Genomic DNA, 20,279 nt, shown 5'->3' with positions numbered 1-20,279 from the left:
GGTGCTCTGGGCCAGACTTCGTACTAATGGACGATGGATGCTTGACCGGAAAGAGCACTGGTAGTTGATGTTTTCCTGGAAACGAAAGTTATTGGACGCATGGCGTGGACTGCTCGCTCTTCCGCTGTCAATCTCATAGAGCATGTCTGGGATGCACCAGGGAGACGGGCTGCATCACTTCAGCATCCGCCAACAACTCTCCAAGACTTATGAGCAGCTCTGGAGTACGAATGGGCGTTATTGCCTCAATATGAGATTCACGACGATATTCGCAGCATATCCTGGTCAGGCCTGTATTCTTGCCAGCGGTGGTCGCACTCCATATTGAGTACATCAACCACTTGTCAGAATCTACATTTTTGCAAGTTCATCACTTATCTAATCAGTCGTAAGCAGCGTGCAAAGCTGAGTCATGAAATTAATGGTCAGATCAAACATTTCCAGTCCAGCTATGAAACAGTAAAACAAGGTGCACCTCAGGGCTCCGTATTGGGCCCTTTCCTTTTCGCGGTCTACGTTAATGATTTAGAGCCACCTCTGTACTCCCAGATGATACCCCACTTTTGTTCTTTTGCAAACAAACTAATGACTCGACATTGGCTACAACTGATGGCTTAAGTCAAATAACCACTTACTTCCATGATCAAGGTCTAAGTCAATATTAGCAAATCCCGGCTATTACCATTTAAACTTGGTATTTCATACCAAATCTGTATTGATGATATTAGTGGCATCAAAAAACAGTAGACACTGACAAATGTAAATTTTTGAGGATATACCTAGACGAAAATCTTAGATGGGTTGAACATACCAATGTTGTGTGCAATAAAATCAGCAGTTCACTGCACTTAATTAGCAAACTATCAAAAAAGTCTCTGAAGAAATATTAAAACCTGCATATCGTGGGACTATATTTGCATATATTAATTATAGAACAGAGGTATGGGGATGTGCTGCTGATAGACACATGAACAGAATCCTAACACTGCAGAAAAGAGCAATCAGGACCACGCATCGACTTCGATACAGAGATTCATATAGGGAAATCTTTGTACAACATAAATATCTAACTGTATACTCCTTGTATCTGTACAAATTAATAACATTCTTTGTGGACCATAAAATAATGAAGCTAAGTGCTCTGATAACACAAGACAAAAAGATTGCTTCTTCATAAACAGAACTAAACTAAAGACAGCACATCATAGTCCTTGGATAAATGGCCAGACATGGTTTAACAAACTGCCAAGTGCTATAAGATGCCACAGAGGTAAAGTATTCAAAAGGGAATTAAAATCATTCTTAACTCTCAAATGTTTGTACTCACTTAATGAATATTGATATTAAAATGTAGCCATTCTTAAATGTAGGCCTAACTCTTCTATCTATACGATGTAGTATTCTGAGGTGATTCATATATATATTATTTGTGTAACAACATGCTGTGAATTCAGATACCTATACTATGTAACAACTGTCTGTTGCATTATGAAGTACTTTACCATATATTGCCAAGTGTGTCACCCTTAAGTGGCTTCTTGTAAATGTTCTAACAACCCTACCACAACAAAGGTCAAAATTTAATAATGATTGTGGTATTGCTGACGCTGGTAAATACTACATTTTCGGGCAACAACAAAGTTATTATGTGGCAGGTGTCATTAGAGCACAGTTAATAAAGTCATTTCATGAAAGAATGAATAAACTACGCACTCATCATTTCGTTTTCCCCACGCTGGTCTCGTTGAAAAATCATGGCTCAATCGACGAAAATCTAGGTGTTGATGATTCGAAGCTCGGATGCAAATACGCCTAGGTTTTATTATGCGATATTCAAAAGTTTTATAGATGTGTTTCACAAACCATTCTTGAAGATTAAACCTTTGCAGGACAATGGCGATGTAAAAAAGCAATAAGCACTCCGAATTTAAGTTACACTTCTTTTTTATTACTTTTGCTTCAATATCACGTAACACACAAAACATCACTCCACAATACAAAACGTACTTGAAAACATCTTCCTCGCTGTTAAAGTTCACATTTTATAAGCTGACTACGTTATGCGTCTTTCCAATATGACGTCCAAGACTTGACTTTCTCAAGGTCCGACTCTCTAACTACTAACTATTAATCGCTTACGCGCCCAAAAATCGAGTTACAAGTACGTCAAAGATCATAGTGACAAAAGAAAGAATATAAATAAGAATAATATCATTGCGATATAAACATATCGATGAATCAAAGTACTTCTACATTAATGAAATCAAATCTGAATGTTGTCTCAGAAATATGTCAACTACTTTACAGAAACACAGTAGAATATTACTGGAGAGCTTGAGTTGAGGTGCTGTAATGGTTAGGCAATTCAAGTACCATCACAGTGTGAATTGCAAATTCCTACTGTTTGTACAAAAATTTTATAAAAATGCTATGACGTTTGCAAAAGTCACCAGTTGGTGACCATATGCAAAAAAGACAATAAATAAATAAAAGTTGCAGTTGTTTATGTTCTGTATTGTTTACGTTGTTTCTACGTCAGTAACAGTTGTTTATGCTGTTTTGTGGCAAAATAAATGCGACGTCGGAGAATTTCCGGACACGAGAGTAGTCGCCTGAGCGGCGCCCCACCTCGTTGCAGGCACCGTCGCGGCGCCGCGCGCCCCTGGCGAGGGCGGCAGCTTGCGGCTGCCCGTGCGGCGTCGACTGTCGCGTCGCGAGGGCGCGGCCGAGGTGCGGCGCGCGCTGCAGCAGGCGGACGCCGTCCACTGCTCGGCCAGCGTAGACCTCGGCGACGGCTTCCGCTCCTTGCGCCTGCCGGGCCGCGGCCGCAGGGCCAGGGCGGACGGCGGACCCGCGCAGCCGCTCTCCGCCAGCCTCACAGACCTCTCCGCGCAGCCCGAGAGGCCCAAGCGGCGCAAGGAGGCCACAGGTGAGCGGTACTAACTCTGTCATCTACTGTCACACTGCTAGTTCAATTTCACGACCCTCTACGTCTACTGACGTAGAATACAGGACTCTGCATGTCCATCTTTTCAGAGATGGTTGTGGGACTCGCTGTTCAGTACACAATGCCAGATCAAACACTTTTCAGCCGTCTAATTTCCAGACTTTTATTTTATTCCCCTACCAGTTTCGGCGATTTACTAAGCCATCTTCAGGCCTCCTGACCGATGTGTAGCAAGATTATGTGATGTGCTACTGCAAGACCTTCGGTACACACACCATAAGATTATTTGACTTGTCGCTCTAACGAAATAGGCGAGTGTCAGCAATATGTCTCGTGGTCTTATCGTGGCGTGTTTATCTTCTGTCATTAGGTCACACGATAGAAATACCACTTGCACGCTTAGAAAATGGTTCAAATGGCTCTGAGCACTATGGGACTTAACATCTATGGTCATCAGTCCCCTAGAACATAGAACTACTTAAACCCAACTTACCTAAGGACATCACACAACACCCAGCCATCACGAGGCAGAGAAAATCCCTGACCCCGCCGGGAATCGAACCCGGGAACCCGGGCGTGGGAAGCGAGAACGCTACCGCACGGCCACGAGATGCGGGCTGCACGCTTAGAGTAGCAGATTGGCGGTGACCAACTTTAAACAGAACTTGATTAATTTTCACACACATTTATTAAAATAATAACAAGCATAAAAATAACTGAACTTGGATCTGGATGCTATTTACAATTGACAATCTGAAGTTCTTTTGGTCTTGGTACGTTAATCTTATTCTCACGTATCTCTGATACTTGACAAAAGTGTCTATACATTTATCTTCATGGCTATATACAGGAATATGGCAATCTTATTAGGTGCAGACTGAAACTTGACTACAGACTAATGCAGACTGACTGATCGGAGGTCTGTACACTTGTTATAATATCTCGAGCGTTCAGGTATCACTGCGCGAGTGTAATCCGCGAGGAGAAAAGGTTCTACGTTAGCAGCAATCTCATTGGCTGCGAGACATATTAATACGCGGATCGGCGGAAGCAGCATTGGCTTTCGGCCGTCCTTCTCTTCCGACGACCTTCTCCTTCACCTCACTCGTCTCCTTTCCGACCAGCTTAATTCCCGACGCTCCGCTATATTCCTCTCGCTGGACCTCGAACGAGCTTGTGACCGCGTATGGCATTCCGGTCTCCTCTTCAAGCTCCAAACCTTCGCCCTTCCCATTAACTACGTCCGTCTGATCGTCTCCTTTCTCTCCCACCGTCCTTCCTACGTCACCATCCATCGCACGGATTCCTACACCTTTTTTCCCTCCGCCGGTGTGCCCCAAGGCTCCTTCCTCTCCCCCCTTCTGTACCTATTGTATACGGCGGACATGCCGCCGCCGTCACCCCCCGTCCACCTTCCCAGTTTGCCGATGACACCGCCTTCCTTGCCCTTGCCCCAATCCTGCAGCGCTCCCAACACCTTCTCCAATCCCATCTTGACTGGTTCACCACTTGGTGCAACCAGTGGTTTCTCAAGGCCAATCCCTCCAAAACCCAGGCGCTCATTGTAGGCAAAACCACCCCTTCCTTCCGCCTCCTTGATTTCAATCTCACTCTCTATGGCAGTCCTATCGCTCTCACTCCCACCCTCAAGTACCTTGCCGTCACCCTCGACCGTCGCCTTTCCTGGACCCCCCATCTCCGGACAATCCAAGCCAAGGCACACTCCCGACTCTGTCTCCTCAAGCTCCTTTTGGGACGTACGTGGAGTCTGGACCCCTCCACCATCCTCCACACCTATAAATCCCTCATCCGCCCTATCCTCCGCTACGCCCATCCGGCCTGGATCTCCGCAGCCCTACCTTTTATAAATCCCTTCAAATCCTTGAACGCCATGCTCTCCGCCTCACCTATCGCATCCGTCTCCCCTCCCCCACGCGGATCCTGTATGATCTCATTCCTTTCCCCCACCTCCTCCTTTTCCTTGAAAGGATATGGACCCTGTACACCTCCCGCAAACTCGACCCTCCTCACCCGCTTGTCTCGCCAATCCTCTCCCACCCCCGCCAACTGCTGCGCCTATATTCCCACGTCCCACCTGGTCTCCACCTCTCCACCCTCCTTACCCTCTCCCAAGGTGGCTTCTGGCAGCTCCCCCTCCCTGATGATGTCCTCCTCCCCTCCATCTACCCCTCCTATCAACTTTGATCCTCCCCGCCCCCACTTCCTGTGCCGTCTCCTCTTGGCACCCTCCCTCCCTTCTCTTTCCTTTTCCCCCATCCCCTTCCTCCACCCCTCTTCCCCCGGACTCCCCCCTCCTTCTCGCTTCCCCCTGTCTCCCCTGCCCATGGCGTCGTTTCTCCCCTCTCCTTCTCCCTCTCTCTCTCCTTCTTCCACCCCTCCTCCTCTCTTGGAAGGTCCCCGGACTCGAATATGCTTAGTGAACATTCGCGCGCCGGAGATCAACGCTTCGTGTTTCTGTGTGTGCCGTCGTTTGTGCTTAAGTGGTTCAGTGTTATTCGCTTTGTGCACCTACATTGACGTGTGACAACTTTCGTCTATGTATGTGTCCCGGTGCCTGAACAACTTTTATCTTGGACTCTACACCCGTGAACGGCTCCATGTATTTTAAAAAGTGTTTGTCTCCGTTTATGTGTCCACCACCTATTCATCTCACATTGTCATCATTTCTGTCTTGTATGTTTCTCTGCGGCCGAAGAGCGGTGTAGTATGCTGCTGCAGGCCTGCCTGTAAACAGGTTTAAAAATAACAATAAATGGAAAAAAAAGAAGCAAAATTTGGTCCGTCTCTAAGACAGCGCCATCTGGTAGTGCGGAGACGGACGAGCGCTGTGCCTGCGCTGTTGTGCTTAGCGGGGCGCGCTCTATTGGGAAAGTTGTGTACGCGCTGACTACGCGGAACTATGTACACAACAGATTACAACCTCGGTTCCGGTCAAAATAGGGGCCAGTCTGGCATCTGTAGATTTCTGCTCGATGCAGCGGTCATTTCAACCTCCTTTGGCAGATGGTCAAATAAAATAACAGTTTTGAAACTAGACGGCTGAAAGGTATTTGATTTGACATTCTGTACAATACAGGAAGTTTCAATACGATTAATTCGATTTCACAAGGCCAAAGCCCTCCTTACGTTTTGAAAACATCAGTTCTATTTTATGAGGAGCGAGGTCTATCGACATGAAAGACAGTGTCTTCCAGAAAGATTCAGACGATTTCACGAGAGTCAAAATCTGATGACGTGAAACACAGGGTATCCCAGAAAAGATTCAACCCATTGATGGACGCTCAACCTCTGCTGACATGAAACACTCGTTGTTCTGCTGATATGAAAAAAGCTTCAGCATATTTCTCTAGGTTCAATGCCTTCTGACGTGAAACATAGGATGTTCCAAAAAGGTTCATACGATTCCTCGAAACTCGACGTTAGCTGACGTGAAAGACAGGGTGTTCCTAACAGACGCATCCAATTTCTTGACACACAACTACTATTGAAGTGAACAGCAGGGTGTATCAAAAGAGATTCATCCGATTTCTTGACGGTCGGCGTCTACCGACATGGAACACAAGATGTTGCAAACCGATTCATCCGATTTTTCGACATGAAACACAGGTTTTCCTTAAAAGATTCATCCGATTACTCGAGAATCATCGTCTGCTGATATGAAACACAGGGTGTTCTAAAGCGATCCATCCGATTCCTTGAGGCTCAATTTCTGCCGACATGAAACACAGGGTGTCCCAAAAAGATTCATCCGATTGCTTGAGGCTCAAAGACGATTCATCCAATTACTCGACGGTCATCGACTGCCGACGCGAAACACAGGGTGGTCCTAGAAATTTGATCCCATTTGTCAACAGTCATCGTCTTCCGATATGAAATACACGGTGTTCCAAAAAGACTGTCCTGATTTCAAGATATAAACTTTGCATTAATTTAATTTACTCATAGGACTACCGCTGAAAGGATTGTTTTTCCTTCTTTTCCGTTATTTTCCAAAAATACGCTTCCAGAATGAGATCTTCACTCTGCAGCGAAGTGTGCGCTGATATGAAACTTACTGGCAGATTAAAACTTTATCCGGACCGAGACTCGAACTCAAGACCTTTGCCTTTCGCGGGCAAGATAAAATTGACAAACGAAATAGAGAGCATCCAAAGAAGAGCAGCATAGATTTGTTTGGCTTGCGCGAAAGCGTCACGGACAGAGTGTCAAACGCTACAAGAGAGGCACTCTCCATCACGGTCTGCTGTTGAAGTCCCCCTAGTGGACGTTCCTAGAAGCGTCAACCAATAAACCGCTCTCTCATTCGTACGGCGCGCGCGCTGCGACGTCACCCTCTGGCTCGGAAACGCTCCAAACAGCAAGCAGTCGATTCAAGTGGAGAAAAGGCCACAGCCCTGAAGTTCGTGTGAGGTGTAAAGGGGATTAATGATGTCACGTTAGCATCAGATCTCACCACAATTCTGGTCAACGCAACCGTGGACGTTTCGTACGATGCAAAAGTCGTCATACCTCCTGTTACCCACAATTCACCCCTTCTCTTGACACCTCTGCGTTGGACATCAGAACCACTATTCCCAACGTTGAAATCACGTGTTTTCTTATAGGTGGCCGAGAAAAACGTTTCAGGCAGACCGACGCTCAGAATCGGCGGGAAAAGGTCTCAGGGGTGGCATAAAAGGCAGCAATGAAACCATTCCTTCCTTGGGGCATTCATTCGTACACATTTCGCGGTGGAAAACGACAGTTCGCAGTGCTCTGAGCAATAGGAAGACTTCCTTGACAACCTTGGACACTGCTCGCACCTCCTGGACGATTCAACCCTTCCCTAAGGACATTGTGGGTCTACAACACCAACAAACACGATCGCACCCCTCTGGAATGTACCTCGACCATAGTTTTTGCTCTGCCGTACACGTTTTGCTCTGACATACAGAACGGTACCACAAGAAACGGTCAAAGGTCATTCGACAAAATTGGAACATGATCCAAAGCACCAAAGGGCGTTCATGCTTTTTCAGCACCACTGTTCTCCCTGTCCTGTGACGTGATGACAGGGGAGGAGGGTGGCACGGTGACACATGATTAAATAAAACACCGGAAGGGGTTCCTCTATAACACCTTGTAACCTCCCCCTTACTAATCGGCCTATCCTGCTTTCGATATACAGTAAAATATGACCGTGGATCGCGTATATGCCTAATGGATTTTTATTAATTGGATAAGGCTATCTTTCCCGAAGAAATAATACCGATAAGTAGTAGGACACTGTACAACAGACCCTTCTGATGGAAAAGTCTACTAAAAATAGAAAGTAATTAAACCGAACAGGGTTACAATTTGGAAAAAATGAAAGTTATTTTGTGCAAACATTCACGGACAACACTGGACAGAAAAGGGGTACCACTGTTAATGAATCCAAAAGTTACACTAGGGGAATCCAAAATCCTGTACAAGATTATGGGAAAGAAAAACATGTATTATTAAACACTGACGTGGCAACTGAAGGTTGTCACGATTTTTGACACTTATTTTAAGTGAGTATGTAATGATAAAGAAAACTGAGAAGCCACTATTACGTTATGTTTGTCATTAAATTTTGAAAAATAACTAACAAGTAATGATTTGAAAATATGCAATTAAACTATATGTTAGTATAGAATTTCGTTACGTGAACAATGACTTTCAGTGACTTCAACGTAACGTCATCAAAGAAATTTAGAAAATAGAAAAAAACAAGCACTTTTTACTCTGCAGTTATTTATTTTGCAAATTGAATTTCAAATTATTGTCTGAACAACTGAGCCTTTTTTACTGACTTGAAAAGAAATAAATAATAGAATACGTACCAAACCAAACAGCCATGTGCTCCAAGCTATAAGTAAAATAAATAAAACTTCTGCCCTCTTAATTTGTGCATTTCTTTAGATTTGGATTTTTTTCCAGTAATTGATTCTCAAACTTGAAAAATGAAATTGCTTTACTTTACTCATATACTGAGGCCTCTGTTGTAAAAGAGACTAAAATTCTTAAAAGTGAAATTATTCATTAATAAATTGGCAGCAACTATTCATGACACTCGGTTAGCATATGAGGAAAAATAGGAACAAGGACCCTGCTTGGTAACAATGTCTGAGGACAATGAGGACACAATCGCCCTAAGTTTAACTGATTCTCATTTAAATAAATTTTATCAATCAAATCACATTCAGTTGTACTGCTGGGTTAGGTGTTAATACTTTCTACCAATGAACAGTCTTACTTCAGTGCTGTGCATGCGACGAAACTCTCAGCCGACGACGAATCCGTGTTGCTGGAACTGCTGCTGTTGTTGAAGACGGTAGCATCTTGTGGAGCACGGCTAATTACAGGAACGGGCAACCGTAATTAATGCAGCCTCTTCCGCCCGTCTACTGTCCTTACTCTTGCTACTAGACATCTGGCCGGCGCGCGTACATGATGCCGCCGAAATGGTACTCTCTACTGGGAGAGCGTTTACACCACACTTTCGGACACTCCGTGCGCTCCGCGCAACAACTCCCTGCCCAAAGACTTTACAACGCACAGACACTGCTATTATCGTTGCGAGTCGATGCAAATAACAACTCCTTTGGCTTTTTCCCAGAGATTTTAAGTTTCACAGTAAGACACAGATAAATACACTGAAATGTCAACAGACTTCTACCTCAACTTACACATACAGTGAAGCAGTGTCCTTACTTATTAAAAGAAAGCATTTAAATTACAAATATTTACATACAATCAGGCAAAAAAATTTATATATCGGTACCAGGTGCCATGCATCGTTCATTTTCGGTGTTACAAACCCCAACCGAAGCTCGTCAAACCCTCGGTGCCACCCACGCAACCTTGTTCTGAATTTTTAAAATCTTCTTCATCTATATCTAAATTGATACTCCGCAAGCCACCCGACGGTGTGTGGCGGAGGGCGCTTTACATGCCACTGTCATTACCTCCCTTTCCTGTTCCAGTCGCCGGCCGCGGTGGTCTCGCGGTTCTAGGCGCGCAGTCCGGAACCGTGCGACTGCTACGGTCGCAGGTTCGAATCCTGCCTCGGGCATGGATGTGTGTGATGTCCTTAGGTTAGTTAGGTTTAAGTAGTTCTAAGTTCTAGGGGACTGATGACCACAGCAGTTGAGTCCCATAGTACTCAGAGCCATTTGAACCATTTTTTTTGTTCCAGTCGCGTATGGTTCGCGGGAAGAACGACTACCGGAAAGCCTCCGTGCGCGCTCGAATCTCTCTAATTTTACATTCGTGGTCTCCTCGAGAGGTATAAGTAGGGGGACGCAATATATTTGTTACCTCATCCAGAAACGCACCCTCTCGAAACCTGGACAGCAAGCTACACCGCGACGCAGAGCGCCTCTCCTGCAGTCTGCCACTTTGCTTAACATGTCCGTAACGCTACCACGCTTACCAAATAACCCTGTGACGAAACGCGCCGCTCTTCTTTGGATCTTCTCAATCTCCTCTGTCAAACCGACCTGGTACGGATCCCACACTGATGAGCAATACTCAAGTATAGGTCGAACGAATGTTTTGTAAGCCACCTCCTTTGTTGATGGACTTCATTTTCTAAGGACTCTCCCAATGAATCTCAACCTGGCATCCGCCTTACCAACAATTAATTTTATATGGTCATTCCACTTCAAATCGTTCCGAACGCATACTCCTAGATATTTTACAGAAGTAACTGCTACCAGTGTTTGTTTTGCTATCATATAATCATACAATAAAGGATCCTTCTTTCTATGTATTCGCAATACATTACATTTGTCTATGTTAAGGGTCAGTTGCCACTCCCTGCACCAACTGCTTATGCGCTGCAGATCTTCCTTCATATCGCTGCAATTTTCTAATGCTGCAACTTCTCTGTGTACTACAGCATCATGGTCATTTATATATATTGTGAAAAGCAATGGTCCCATAACACTCCCCTGGGGCACGCCAGAGGTTACCTTAACTTCTGTAGACGTGTCTCCATTGAGAACAACATGCTGTGTTCTGTTTACTAAAAACTCTTCAATCCAGCCACACAGCTGGTCTGATATTTATTTATTTATTTATTTATGCATTTATTTTACCTGGCAAGATTAGGGCCTTCAGGCCCTCTCTTACACCTAACCAGGCATACTCAGATTGAACGAGTTACAGTTTCTACATAACATTAAGGACATATAACGTATTGTGCAGTATTGATGTTAAAGAAAAAAATAGAGATTATAACAGTAGTACAATGATAATTATAACAATAAAAAATAATTATAACAATCAAGAATAATAATGATAATAATAATAATAATAATAATAATAATAATAATAATAATGACCATGTATATGAAAGTAAACATACTTTTCTTTTGTGAATGTCAGTCCCATTGTTAGTTGGGAATTTTCTCGTTATGTTCTTGCAGCTTGTGAGTTATTCTCATCGAGCACAGACATAAGACGATAGAATGGGGTGAAAGAGATATATAAGAGGTAGATAGGTTAGAGGAAGAGAAACAGAATGGTAAAATTCGAAGCTGTGATGGAGAGGAGAAAGAAAGAGATGGGAGGGGCACAACAATGGTGGCTATACCGTCCCTAATATGTAAGTTTTGAGTTCCCTCTTGAATGTTGAGTAGTTCTGGATAAGACGCAGATCACTGGGGAGCGCGTTCCATAGTCGTATGGCTGAGATGGAGAATGACACGGAGAAAGATTTTGTGTTATGTAAAGGTACAGCCAAGATGCTAGACGTATCCGATCTGGTATTGCGATTGTGGAATGATGATAGGTGTTTAATGTGAGAAGATAAGGATTGGGGACACCAGTGGCTAAGAAATCGATGAAGTAAGCACATCGTGTGGAGATCGCGTGCCTTATGTGGGCGTATCCAACCTAGCTGGGAGTATGAAGGACTGATATGATCATACAACCGAATATTGCACACGTATCTAACGCAAGCATTCATCACTAGCTCGAGGCATCTAGAATTTTCACTATTTGTGCCGTGTTGAACTACATCGCAGTAGTAAAGATTAGGCAAGACTAGTGTTTGGACTAATTTTTGTTTAACATGGGTTGGAAATATTTTTCTAAATTTTTGAATTGCATGTAGAGAGGAGAGCGATTTCCGGCAAGCTGTGACTGTTTGTTCTTCCCAGTTTAGGTGTTCATCCAAGATTATTCCAAGGTCTTTTACTGTTTTTTGGTATGGTAGTTGGGTACCATTGAGGAGTATTTTAGGGACTGTTTCGCGAAAGTACCGGCTGGATGAGATACAAGTATGACCTGGGATTTCTTGGGGTTTAGTTTCAGGTCTAGGTTCTGTCCCCATCGAGAAACAGAGCAAAGATCTGCGTTCATACTCGCTACTGCGCCAGCAATGTTTTTGGGGCTTGCACTTATGTACAGTTGGATGTCGTCGGCATATAGATGGTAGTTGCAGGAGTGAAACACTGAAGAAATATCATTAATGTACAGTGAGAAGAGTAGTGGACCAAGGACGGAGCCTTGAGGAACTCCAGAGCGCACGCTTTTCCATGATGACTTTTCCGACCCACAAATGACTTGTTGACTTCTGTTTTTGAGGTAGCTGTCGAACCAGTGTATTGCGCTGTTTGAGAAATTCAGCTGTTTCATTTTAATTAGTAATATATCGAAGTCAACTGTGTCAAAAGCCTTGCTAAAGTCAAGCAGTGTTAAGATAGTAGTTTCATGTCTGCCCATAACATGTTTAATGTGATCAGTTACTTTGATTAATGCAGTTGATGTACTATGGTGCTTTCGAAAGCCTGACTGATATTCGTCATGGATGTTATGAGTTTTGAGGTAATCCTTCAGCTGTTCATGGACAATGTATTCTAGGGCTTTAGATATTGCAGGTAGTATGCTGATCGGCCTGTAATCACCTGGGGACTTAGGGTTGTCAGTCTCGGGTATAGGCTGAATTAAACTTTGCTTCCACTCAGTAGGATATGTACTACTGACAAGAGACAGGTTGAAGATGTCTGTGATAACTGGAATAATAGTGTCTAGGACGTTCTTAATCATGCCAATGCTCACTCCATCATTTCCTACTGCCTCGGAAGAGATTCTCATAATTTCCTTGTGTACTGTGCCGGTAGTGACATGTTTTAGGAAAAACTTGTCTCTCGAGAGATTGTTATCTTGGGGCTGGTAATTTGTCGCTGCGTGGCAGTTTACAGCTGTTGAGAAGAAATCGCTTAATTCTTCTGCATTCGAAATCCGGTACAAAAAGTACGCTCCGCCACTCACCGTAAGATGGCTTGCGGAGTATAGATGGAAATATAGAGGTACAAAGCATGTCCTTGTTCGTCTATTACCGCCCACACAAGAGAGAACGCGGGCCAGCGCTCTCCAGCAAACGGCCAGCAAGTCAATACACGGCTCATCGCACGCAAACCCTCTTGGCTACACACAGTGTGTGCACAGGGGGCAGTTTCATTGACAGAAGTTTGGGGGAACAAATAGCCTCTGCTCCGGTAAACATCCTGCACCGCATCCAGACCACAATGAATGGAGTTCTTAAAGAAAACTGAGAGATAATTACGCCTGACTGCTCTGAAGGCCAGGCCAGTCCGCCTGAAGGCCAGGCGGGGTTTCGCACGACTTCAGAGGTCTACGACTACTCAGCGGGTTCGGAGGCCTCGAACAGGACGTACAAACAGTGGCGACTGCTCGGACGCTCACACTTCCTCAAACGGCGCCCGCTAAGAGTCTGAGCACACCAGGCCTCGTACCTCATTAGGAAGCGCACGAGGGCCACGGGGGCGCCTGCGTCACAGCAAGTGACTCTGCAGGTCATTCGACCGTGTCCAGCACGAAGCGAGTTACTACGAGGGTTGGAACTTTAATAGTGGCAACTATTTATTTACAGCTCGTACAAAATAGATACGTGTTTCAAAGTTTTACTGACCTTCAAAGAAGTCACCAGCATCGTGTATAACCCGTTGCCAGCGATGTGAAAGTCGTAGGATACTCTTAAGCAGTGCCAGTTGTGTTGACAGTTCGAGCGGCGCGGATTTGTAGCAGTTCTGAAGCGAATGCCGTGAAGTGTTTCAAAAATGGGTCAAATGGCTCTGAGCACTATGGGAGTTAACATCTGTGGTCATCAGTCCTTTAGAACTTATAAACCTAACTAACCTAAGGGCATCTTGCACATCCATGCCCGAGGCAGGATTCGAACCTGCGGCCGTAGCGGTCATGCGGTTCCAAACTGAAGCGCCTAGAACCGCACGGCCACACCGACCGGCGTGAAGTGTTTCCTTCACTTCAGAAATCGAGTTGAACTCACGAGGGCTTAAATCGGGGAATGCATAGGTGGTATAGCGTTTATCAACCCCATCAGTCAAACAAATCAGTAACAGCTTGCACTGTACGTGCTTGAGCATTGTTCTACAAAATGATGGTCAGATCCTGCAGAAAGTGTCATCAGTTCTCTCTCTAAGCTGGTCGTAAGTTGTGTTCCAAAAATGAATGTTTAGTAGCTGCCCTTTTAAATAGATACACACGCTCTCAGTAACATATGGCAAAGTTAAGGACTTCATTGGGTGCCTTTCCACTGCCTTACTAATTTCCCGCCTGGACCCGGACGTACCCGAGGGTTCGCGATGTACGTCGTACAAGGTGGCAAGTGTGACGTCACAAGTTCGTTGCGGGGCCCCTATTTCCCTTAGACCCCGGAAACACACAGTCATCTGCTGGCTCTCCCACGCTTCCAACCCCACACTGCTTCCACTGTCCATCTCCGTGTCGGCTACCATTCCAGCGTCCTTCATTTGTATGTTCAGCTACACAACCTATGTGATTCAGCTACAAACAAGGCAGCAACACTGATCCACAAAAATATTCCTCTGCAGTACTCGTCTCCATCTGTAGCAACTTTCTAACATATATTCTGGATTAGAGCACAGAGACCTACTTGAAAGTAAATAATATTCTCCATGGAGACCTTCAAAGGTTCCGACCATGTCGACCATACGAAATCCAGTTCTGTCTATTCAGATTTTCAAAAACTTTTCGATTCAGATAGTATCGATTTCCAGAATGGAGAAGGACTGATGAATGGTGAAGGCTCTGGCAATTGACCTTCAGCGTAAATAAATGTAACATATTGTTGATACATAGAAAAAGAAATCCACTATTGCACAACTACGATACTGACGACGAATTGCTCGAAACAATTTGTATCTAGAAGTAACTATCCAGAGCGACCTTCAATGTAATAACAATATTAAGGAAATAGCAGGAAAAGCAGACAATAATCGTAAGGGAACGTAATCCATCCGCAAGGAAGTGGCATACAAAGCACTTGTGTGACCGATTCTTGAGTATTGCCCACATGTCTGGGATTTTTACCAGGTAGGGCTGGTAGAAGAGATAGAGAAGATCCAGCAAAGAGCGGCGCGTTTTGTCACGGAATCGTTTAGTCGACGCGAGAGCGTTACTGAGACGGTCAGTAAATTCTATTGGCAGACGTTACAAGAGAGGCGTTGTGCATCACGGCGACGTGTACTATATTACTTCCTCCCACATATATCTCGCAAAATAACCACTACGGGAAAATTCCAGAAGTTACAGCTTAACGACAAAACGCACCATTCGCGAATAGAACAGGGAATGAGGGATCAATTAGTTGTACCAGAAGTACACTCAGCCACACATCGTCACGTGGCTTGCGGGGTGTGATGTAGACGTAGATTCAGACGTTTAAAGCTTATAATAAAAACATATTATGGTGTGCTCCAAGGCAGCATGATCGGACCATTTCTGTTCATGTTCATGTTACGCATTAATGACTTAGCTTAGAGGAAAGTATTAATTGAAGTCTCAGGTGGCAGTCTACACTTACGTATGAGGAACTGTAATCTGATGAAACTCTTCCAATACCGTATCATATCTGGGGAAACAGGAAATACGGTGCACAAGTGGCAGGTATCTCTTAATACAGAAGTTTGCAAAACTGTACATTTTAGCAAATGTAAAAATGCATGACTTTGTCGCAACAACATTAATAACTCACGGCGTTCAGTTCGTCACGTCAGACAACTCTCTAGGAGAAACAAGTCGAGGACACGGCAACTGCAAGAACCCCCAAAACTAATTCGGAGGTAAACAAAATTGTGAACACCGACTTAGAATCATAATCTATTCATATTATAAATGTCCCCCGCTGCGTTTTGCTGTCTGAAAAAAAAAAAAAAAAAAAAAGGCTCTGAGCACTATGGGACTTAACTGCTGAGGTCATCAGTCTCCTAGAACTTAGAACTACTTAAACCTAACTAACCCAAGGACATCACACACATCCATGCCCGAGGCAGGATTCGGACCTGCGACCGTAGCGGTCGCGCGGTTCCGGACTGAAGCGCCTATAACCGCTCGGCCACCAGCGGCCGGCTGCTGTCTGTATGTCAAGGCTGATCTCACTGACTACAGCAGTTTTCACTGCTAGATTCACAAGGAACGTTTGCTTATACAGGGTATTTACGTAAGAGCGTGCAAAAATGTAACAGGACATAGAGAATGCTCCACTGAACAATTTGAGGGAGGGAACCTGGGGCCGGAGAAGCCAGCTTAAGGCGATATGGAAGTAAACTTCTCCACCGTTTTGTCTAGCACTACTGTTTTCCAGCTTATTTACAGCTAACATGCATACCGTACAAGTTTACACTAATGTGCTGTTTATTGACATGTACATTCTTTATTTCCTACAAGGAAACAAGGAGGACGAAACTGATTACCAGGAAGTCATCATGTAGGTTTTGTTTACTTTACTTGTCCATAAGGTGGCTCTGTTGTATTTACATTGTCCCATGACAGAATGTGCTATGTATCAACGACAGACCCATTCATTACTCAGTGCTATTCACAGACGCATAGTACAGCACGATGTAGCAGTACAGGTACAGCATTTCATGATCGCTGAATTGGGAGGGGAGGTCTTAATCCGTGACCTGCGAGGTCGCCTGACCTGTGTCCCCCTGATCATTTCCTGTGGAGATATCCAAAGTCACTTGTGTATGTAACCCCAGCAGATACGGAGATGGAATTAGTTACCAGAATTGTAGATGCCTGTCAGGGTGTGTCAGAACCTTGTTCGCCGATGTCATGCTTGCTTTGAGGTTGATGGCTCTCAGTTTCAGCACATTTTGTAAGACAGAGTACAAATGGTACAGTCATTGTGTCAATGATGTTACTTGCAGTTAACTGTAACAAATGTAAATAAAAAGTACACACTAATGGCCGGCCGCGGTGGCCGAGCGGTTCTAGGCACTTCAGTCCGGAACCGCGCGACTGATACAGTCGCAGGTTCGAATCCTGCCTCGGGCATGGATGTGTGTGATGTCCTTAGGTTTAAGTAGTTCTAAGTTCTAGAGGACTGATGACCTCAGATGTTAAGTCCCATAGTGCTCAGAGCCATTTGAACCATTTTGAACACACAAATGTTGTTTTATTCCTATTATCCCCTTAAGCTACCTTCTCCGACCCTAGGTTACTTATCTGTTATTGTTCAGTGGAGCATCCTCTATGTCCTGTTAAATTTTTGCATGCTCTTGCGGAAACACCCTGTATAATTTATTTCCGATGTGTAAGCAGTTCCTTGTTCATCATCCGTACATCGCATCACAGTCCGACTTAATATAATATCTACCTTGAATTGTGAAAATAAATTGTAATGCGACATGTCTTGCATTGTGATGGCTGTATGGGCACGTTCATCCGGCCATACGTTCTGACTGTTCCACATGTGAGGATGGGGTAGACCGCTGGTTATAAATAAAGCAACAAAGTGAAACAGTGACGGGAAGATAGATTGTTAACCAGTTAAGGCTAGCACGAAGAGGAATATAAGACACAATTAGTCTCCTGCCGTTGAATCGTCTTCGGCTGAACTCGACTCTCGCTAAGAATGTTGAGCGTAACGTTTAACAAGCGCACTGCTCTGTACTGTTACTAAATTTTCCTGTACTGTACGGGCTGAGTACTTCTAGCCTAGAATTCATAAATACTTGACTCTCTGTGCAACATACGTGGGCCCGCCTAGTCATTCTCATGGTCAGTATAGAGCTGCCACTGCTGGCTATTGTTGTACAAGACGTACGGCCACATAAGTCACAGTCACGAATGGCTGCGTCCGACAAGTCCTCTTCCGCCTAACTTCGAGTATGCGCCTGCTATTATTCGGATTAAGCGTGAACATACGTTTTCGTAATTGTCACCTCGAGCTGGCAACAGAAGAGCAAACAATGCAGCGGTGCCAATCCGACTACGTCTCGATATAAGAGATTCGACTCAGCATCCTAAGCTGACAGGAACGTGACTGTAGTGTTTTTGGGGTCTGAGAGGGATGAATCTGTTTTGCGTAACGCAACGCGAGATTATGTAAATTTGAAGAACGGCATGATGGAGTTCACGGGCGTTCGACACATATTTCAGTAGAACGACTTTGTGTGTGTGTGTGTGTGTGTGTGTGTGTGTTTGTGTGTGTGTGTGTGTGTGTGTGCGTGCGTGCGCGCACCTGGAAATCCGACTCCTGGAACCTATCAGTAGTTGTAGGCAGTTGGCATTAGGCGATAACGGGCAACGAGACCAGCTGATCGGGTGCTGACCATAAGAAAACATTGTCTATGAAGATGGTAAATATTTCTTTTTCACGTTTCATTCTCTACCCAGACGGAAGACGTGCTGATCGAGATGTGACTCGCTGTAGTGGTGCAACACTTGCCAAATCCGATATGTAGGACAAACATGCAGGGATTTCAGAGCGAGGAACACAGAACATATGAAAGCTCTAAGAGAGAGGCTGCTCACACTCAAAATACTATCAGATGAGAACTAACGCCCACTAAACATTGAAAAATACGTACATATTGTGAAATATAAAAATAGGCTAAATCGAACATTAAATTCAGAACACTATTACATATAAAGGGCACTTTCTGAAGGCAAAATCATGGTAAATGAACACAATCACTCCGTAACAAACTGACTAACATCATCCTGCAACAACACACACATTACTGCTATAAAACAACTGACAAATGATACCTAACAGGATTAACATAGCCGTCCGCTGTGGCCGAGCCGTTCTACGCGCTTCAGTCTGGAACCGTGCTGCTTCTACGGTCACAGGTTCGAATCCTGCCTCGGGCATGGATGTGTGTCATGTCTAGGGCACTATTGACCTCAGACGTTAAGTCCCATAGTGCTTAGAGCCATTTGAACCATTTGATTAACATACCCCCCCCCCCCTCTCTCTCTCTCTCTCTCTCTCTCTCTCTCTCTCTCTCACACACACACACACACACACACACACACACACACACATTTGTTTATGCAGGGTAGCCAGAAAGTCTGGAAGGCGTGTAAGTGTGTTGCAGCATAGGTTGTGCTGAGCAATAATTGTTCAGAAAAATAATCGACAAGTTATACTTCGTTTCCGAGTTAATTAAGTTTGCCAATAAGGCCGTTGCACGAGCAGATCCAAACAGCCTGACAGGCACAGTTAATACCAGTCCTTCCCATGGCGTAGATGATAGTGCACGAGACTGCTTGGTATTTAAGTCGGACTCGATCTTACTACCGTCCCATGTCTAATCCTTGTATGTCTCTCTTGTTTGGTTTTAGGAAACCAAACGAAGAACACACTTGACGACACAAGAGGGTAGCTTGAATTTGAGGACGCAACGGCCTAATTGGCTAACTTCAGTGGTAATTAATTCTGAAACGGCACAACATGTCGAAGTCTTTTTTTTTTTCAGCAATTTTCTCTCAAAGCAACCTCCAATATAACACCTTTACAAGCTTTTCAGACTGTTTCTGACCACTACATGTGTTTCCGAATTATTCAAAAAAAACCTAAAGAACTAACCTTCAAATCCTCTTTCCTTGACTAAATCGAAAACGGCGCCACTCACTACATTAAATACGTGCAAAAAGGGTAAATAAAATGTCAAACATTTTATTTATATGGGTAGACTGCCAGTCTTATGGCTGAATATTTCACCCCTTACCATGCCAAAGTTAGATTCATTAAAGGGTAAAGCAGAATATATTTCCATCTAGTGTTGTACTTGTTTACATGTATGTTACTCTCAAACTCAGGTGGATTGTTTTAACCAAATTTCATACCTGAATAAATGTGCGGTGAGGCTGTGGTTAGTATTCTCAGCTGCTTAAACAGGTGTCTGCAAGATGTACGTGAGTGAACCCCACCCACAATTCTAGTTACTGTCTCTTGTGCAGTGAATACTTTGTGCCCGAGAGAGTAATATACTGTGTA

General features: G+C 44.3%; 1 protein-coding gene across 1 annotated transcript in view; it reads left to right on the top strand.

Moving 5' to 3' along the window:
* The window catches only part of LOC126277921 (zinc finger CCCH domain-containing protein 13-like), a 963,772-nt gene that overhangs the window by 639,570 nt on the left and 303,923 nt on the right, over positions 1–20,279 (top strand). Inside the window, exon 3 of the mRNA XM_049977490.1 lies at positions 2,639–2,929. Within this exon, the coding sequence (XP_049833447.1) occupies positions 2,639–2,929 (291 nt within the window). The remainder of the gene's footprint in view (positions 1–2,638; positions 2,930–20,279) is intronic.

Source organism: Schistocerca gregaria, chromosome 6 (assembly GCF_023897955.1).
Source record: "Schistocerca gregaria isolate iqSchGreg1 chromosome 6, iqSchGreg1.2, whole genome shotgun sequence".
In the NCBI taxonomy this organism is placed as follows: domain Eukaryota; kingdom Metazoa; phylum Arthropoda; class Insecta; order Orthoptera; family Acrididae; genus Schistocerca; species Schistocerca gregaria.
The sequence above is the reverse complement of the archived record's forward strand: the minus strand, read 5'-3'. Positions and strand labels throughout refer to the sequence as shown.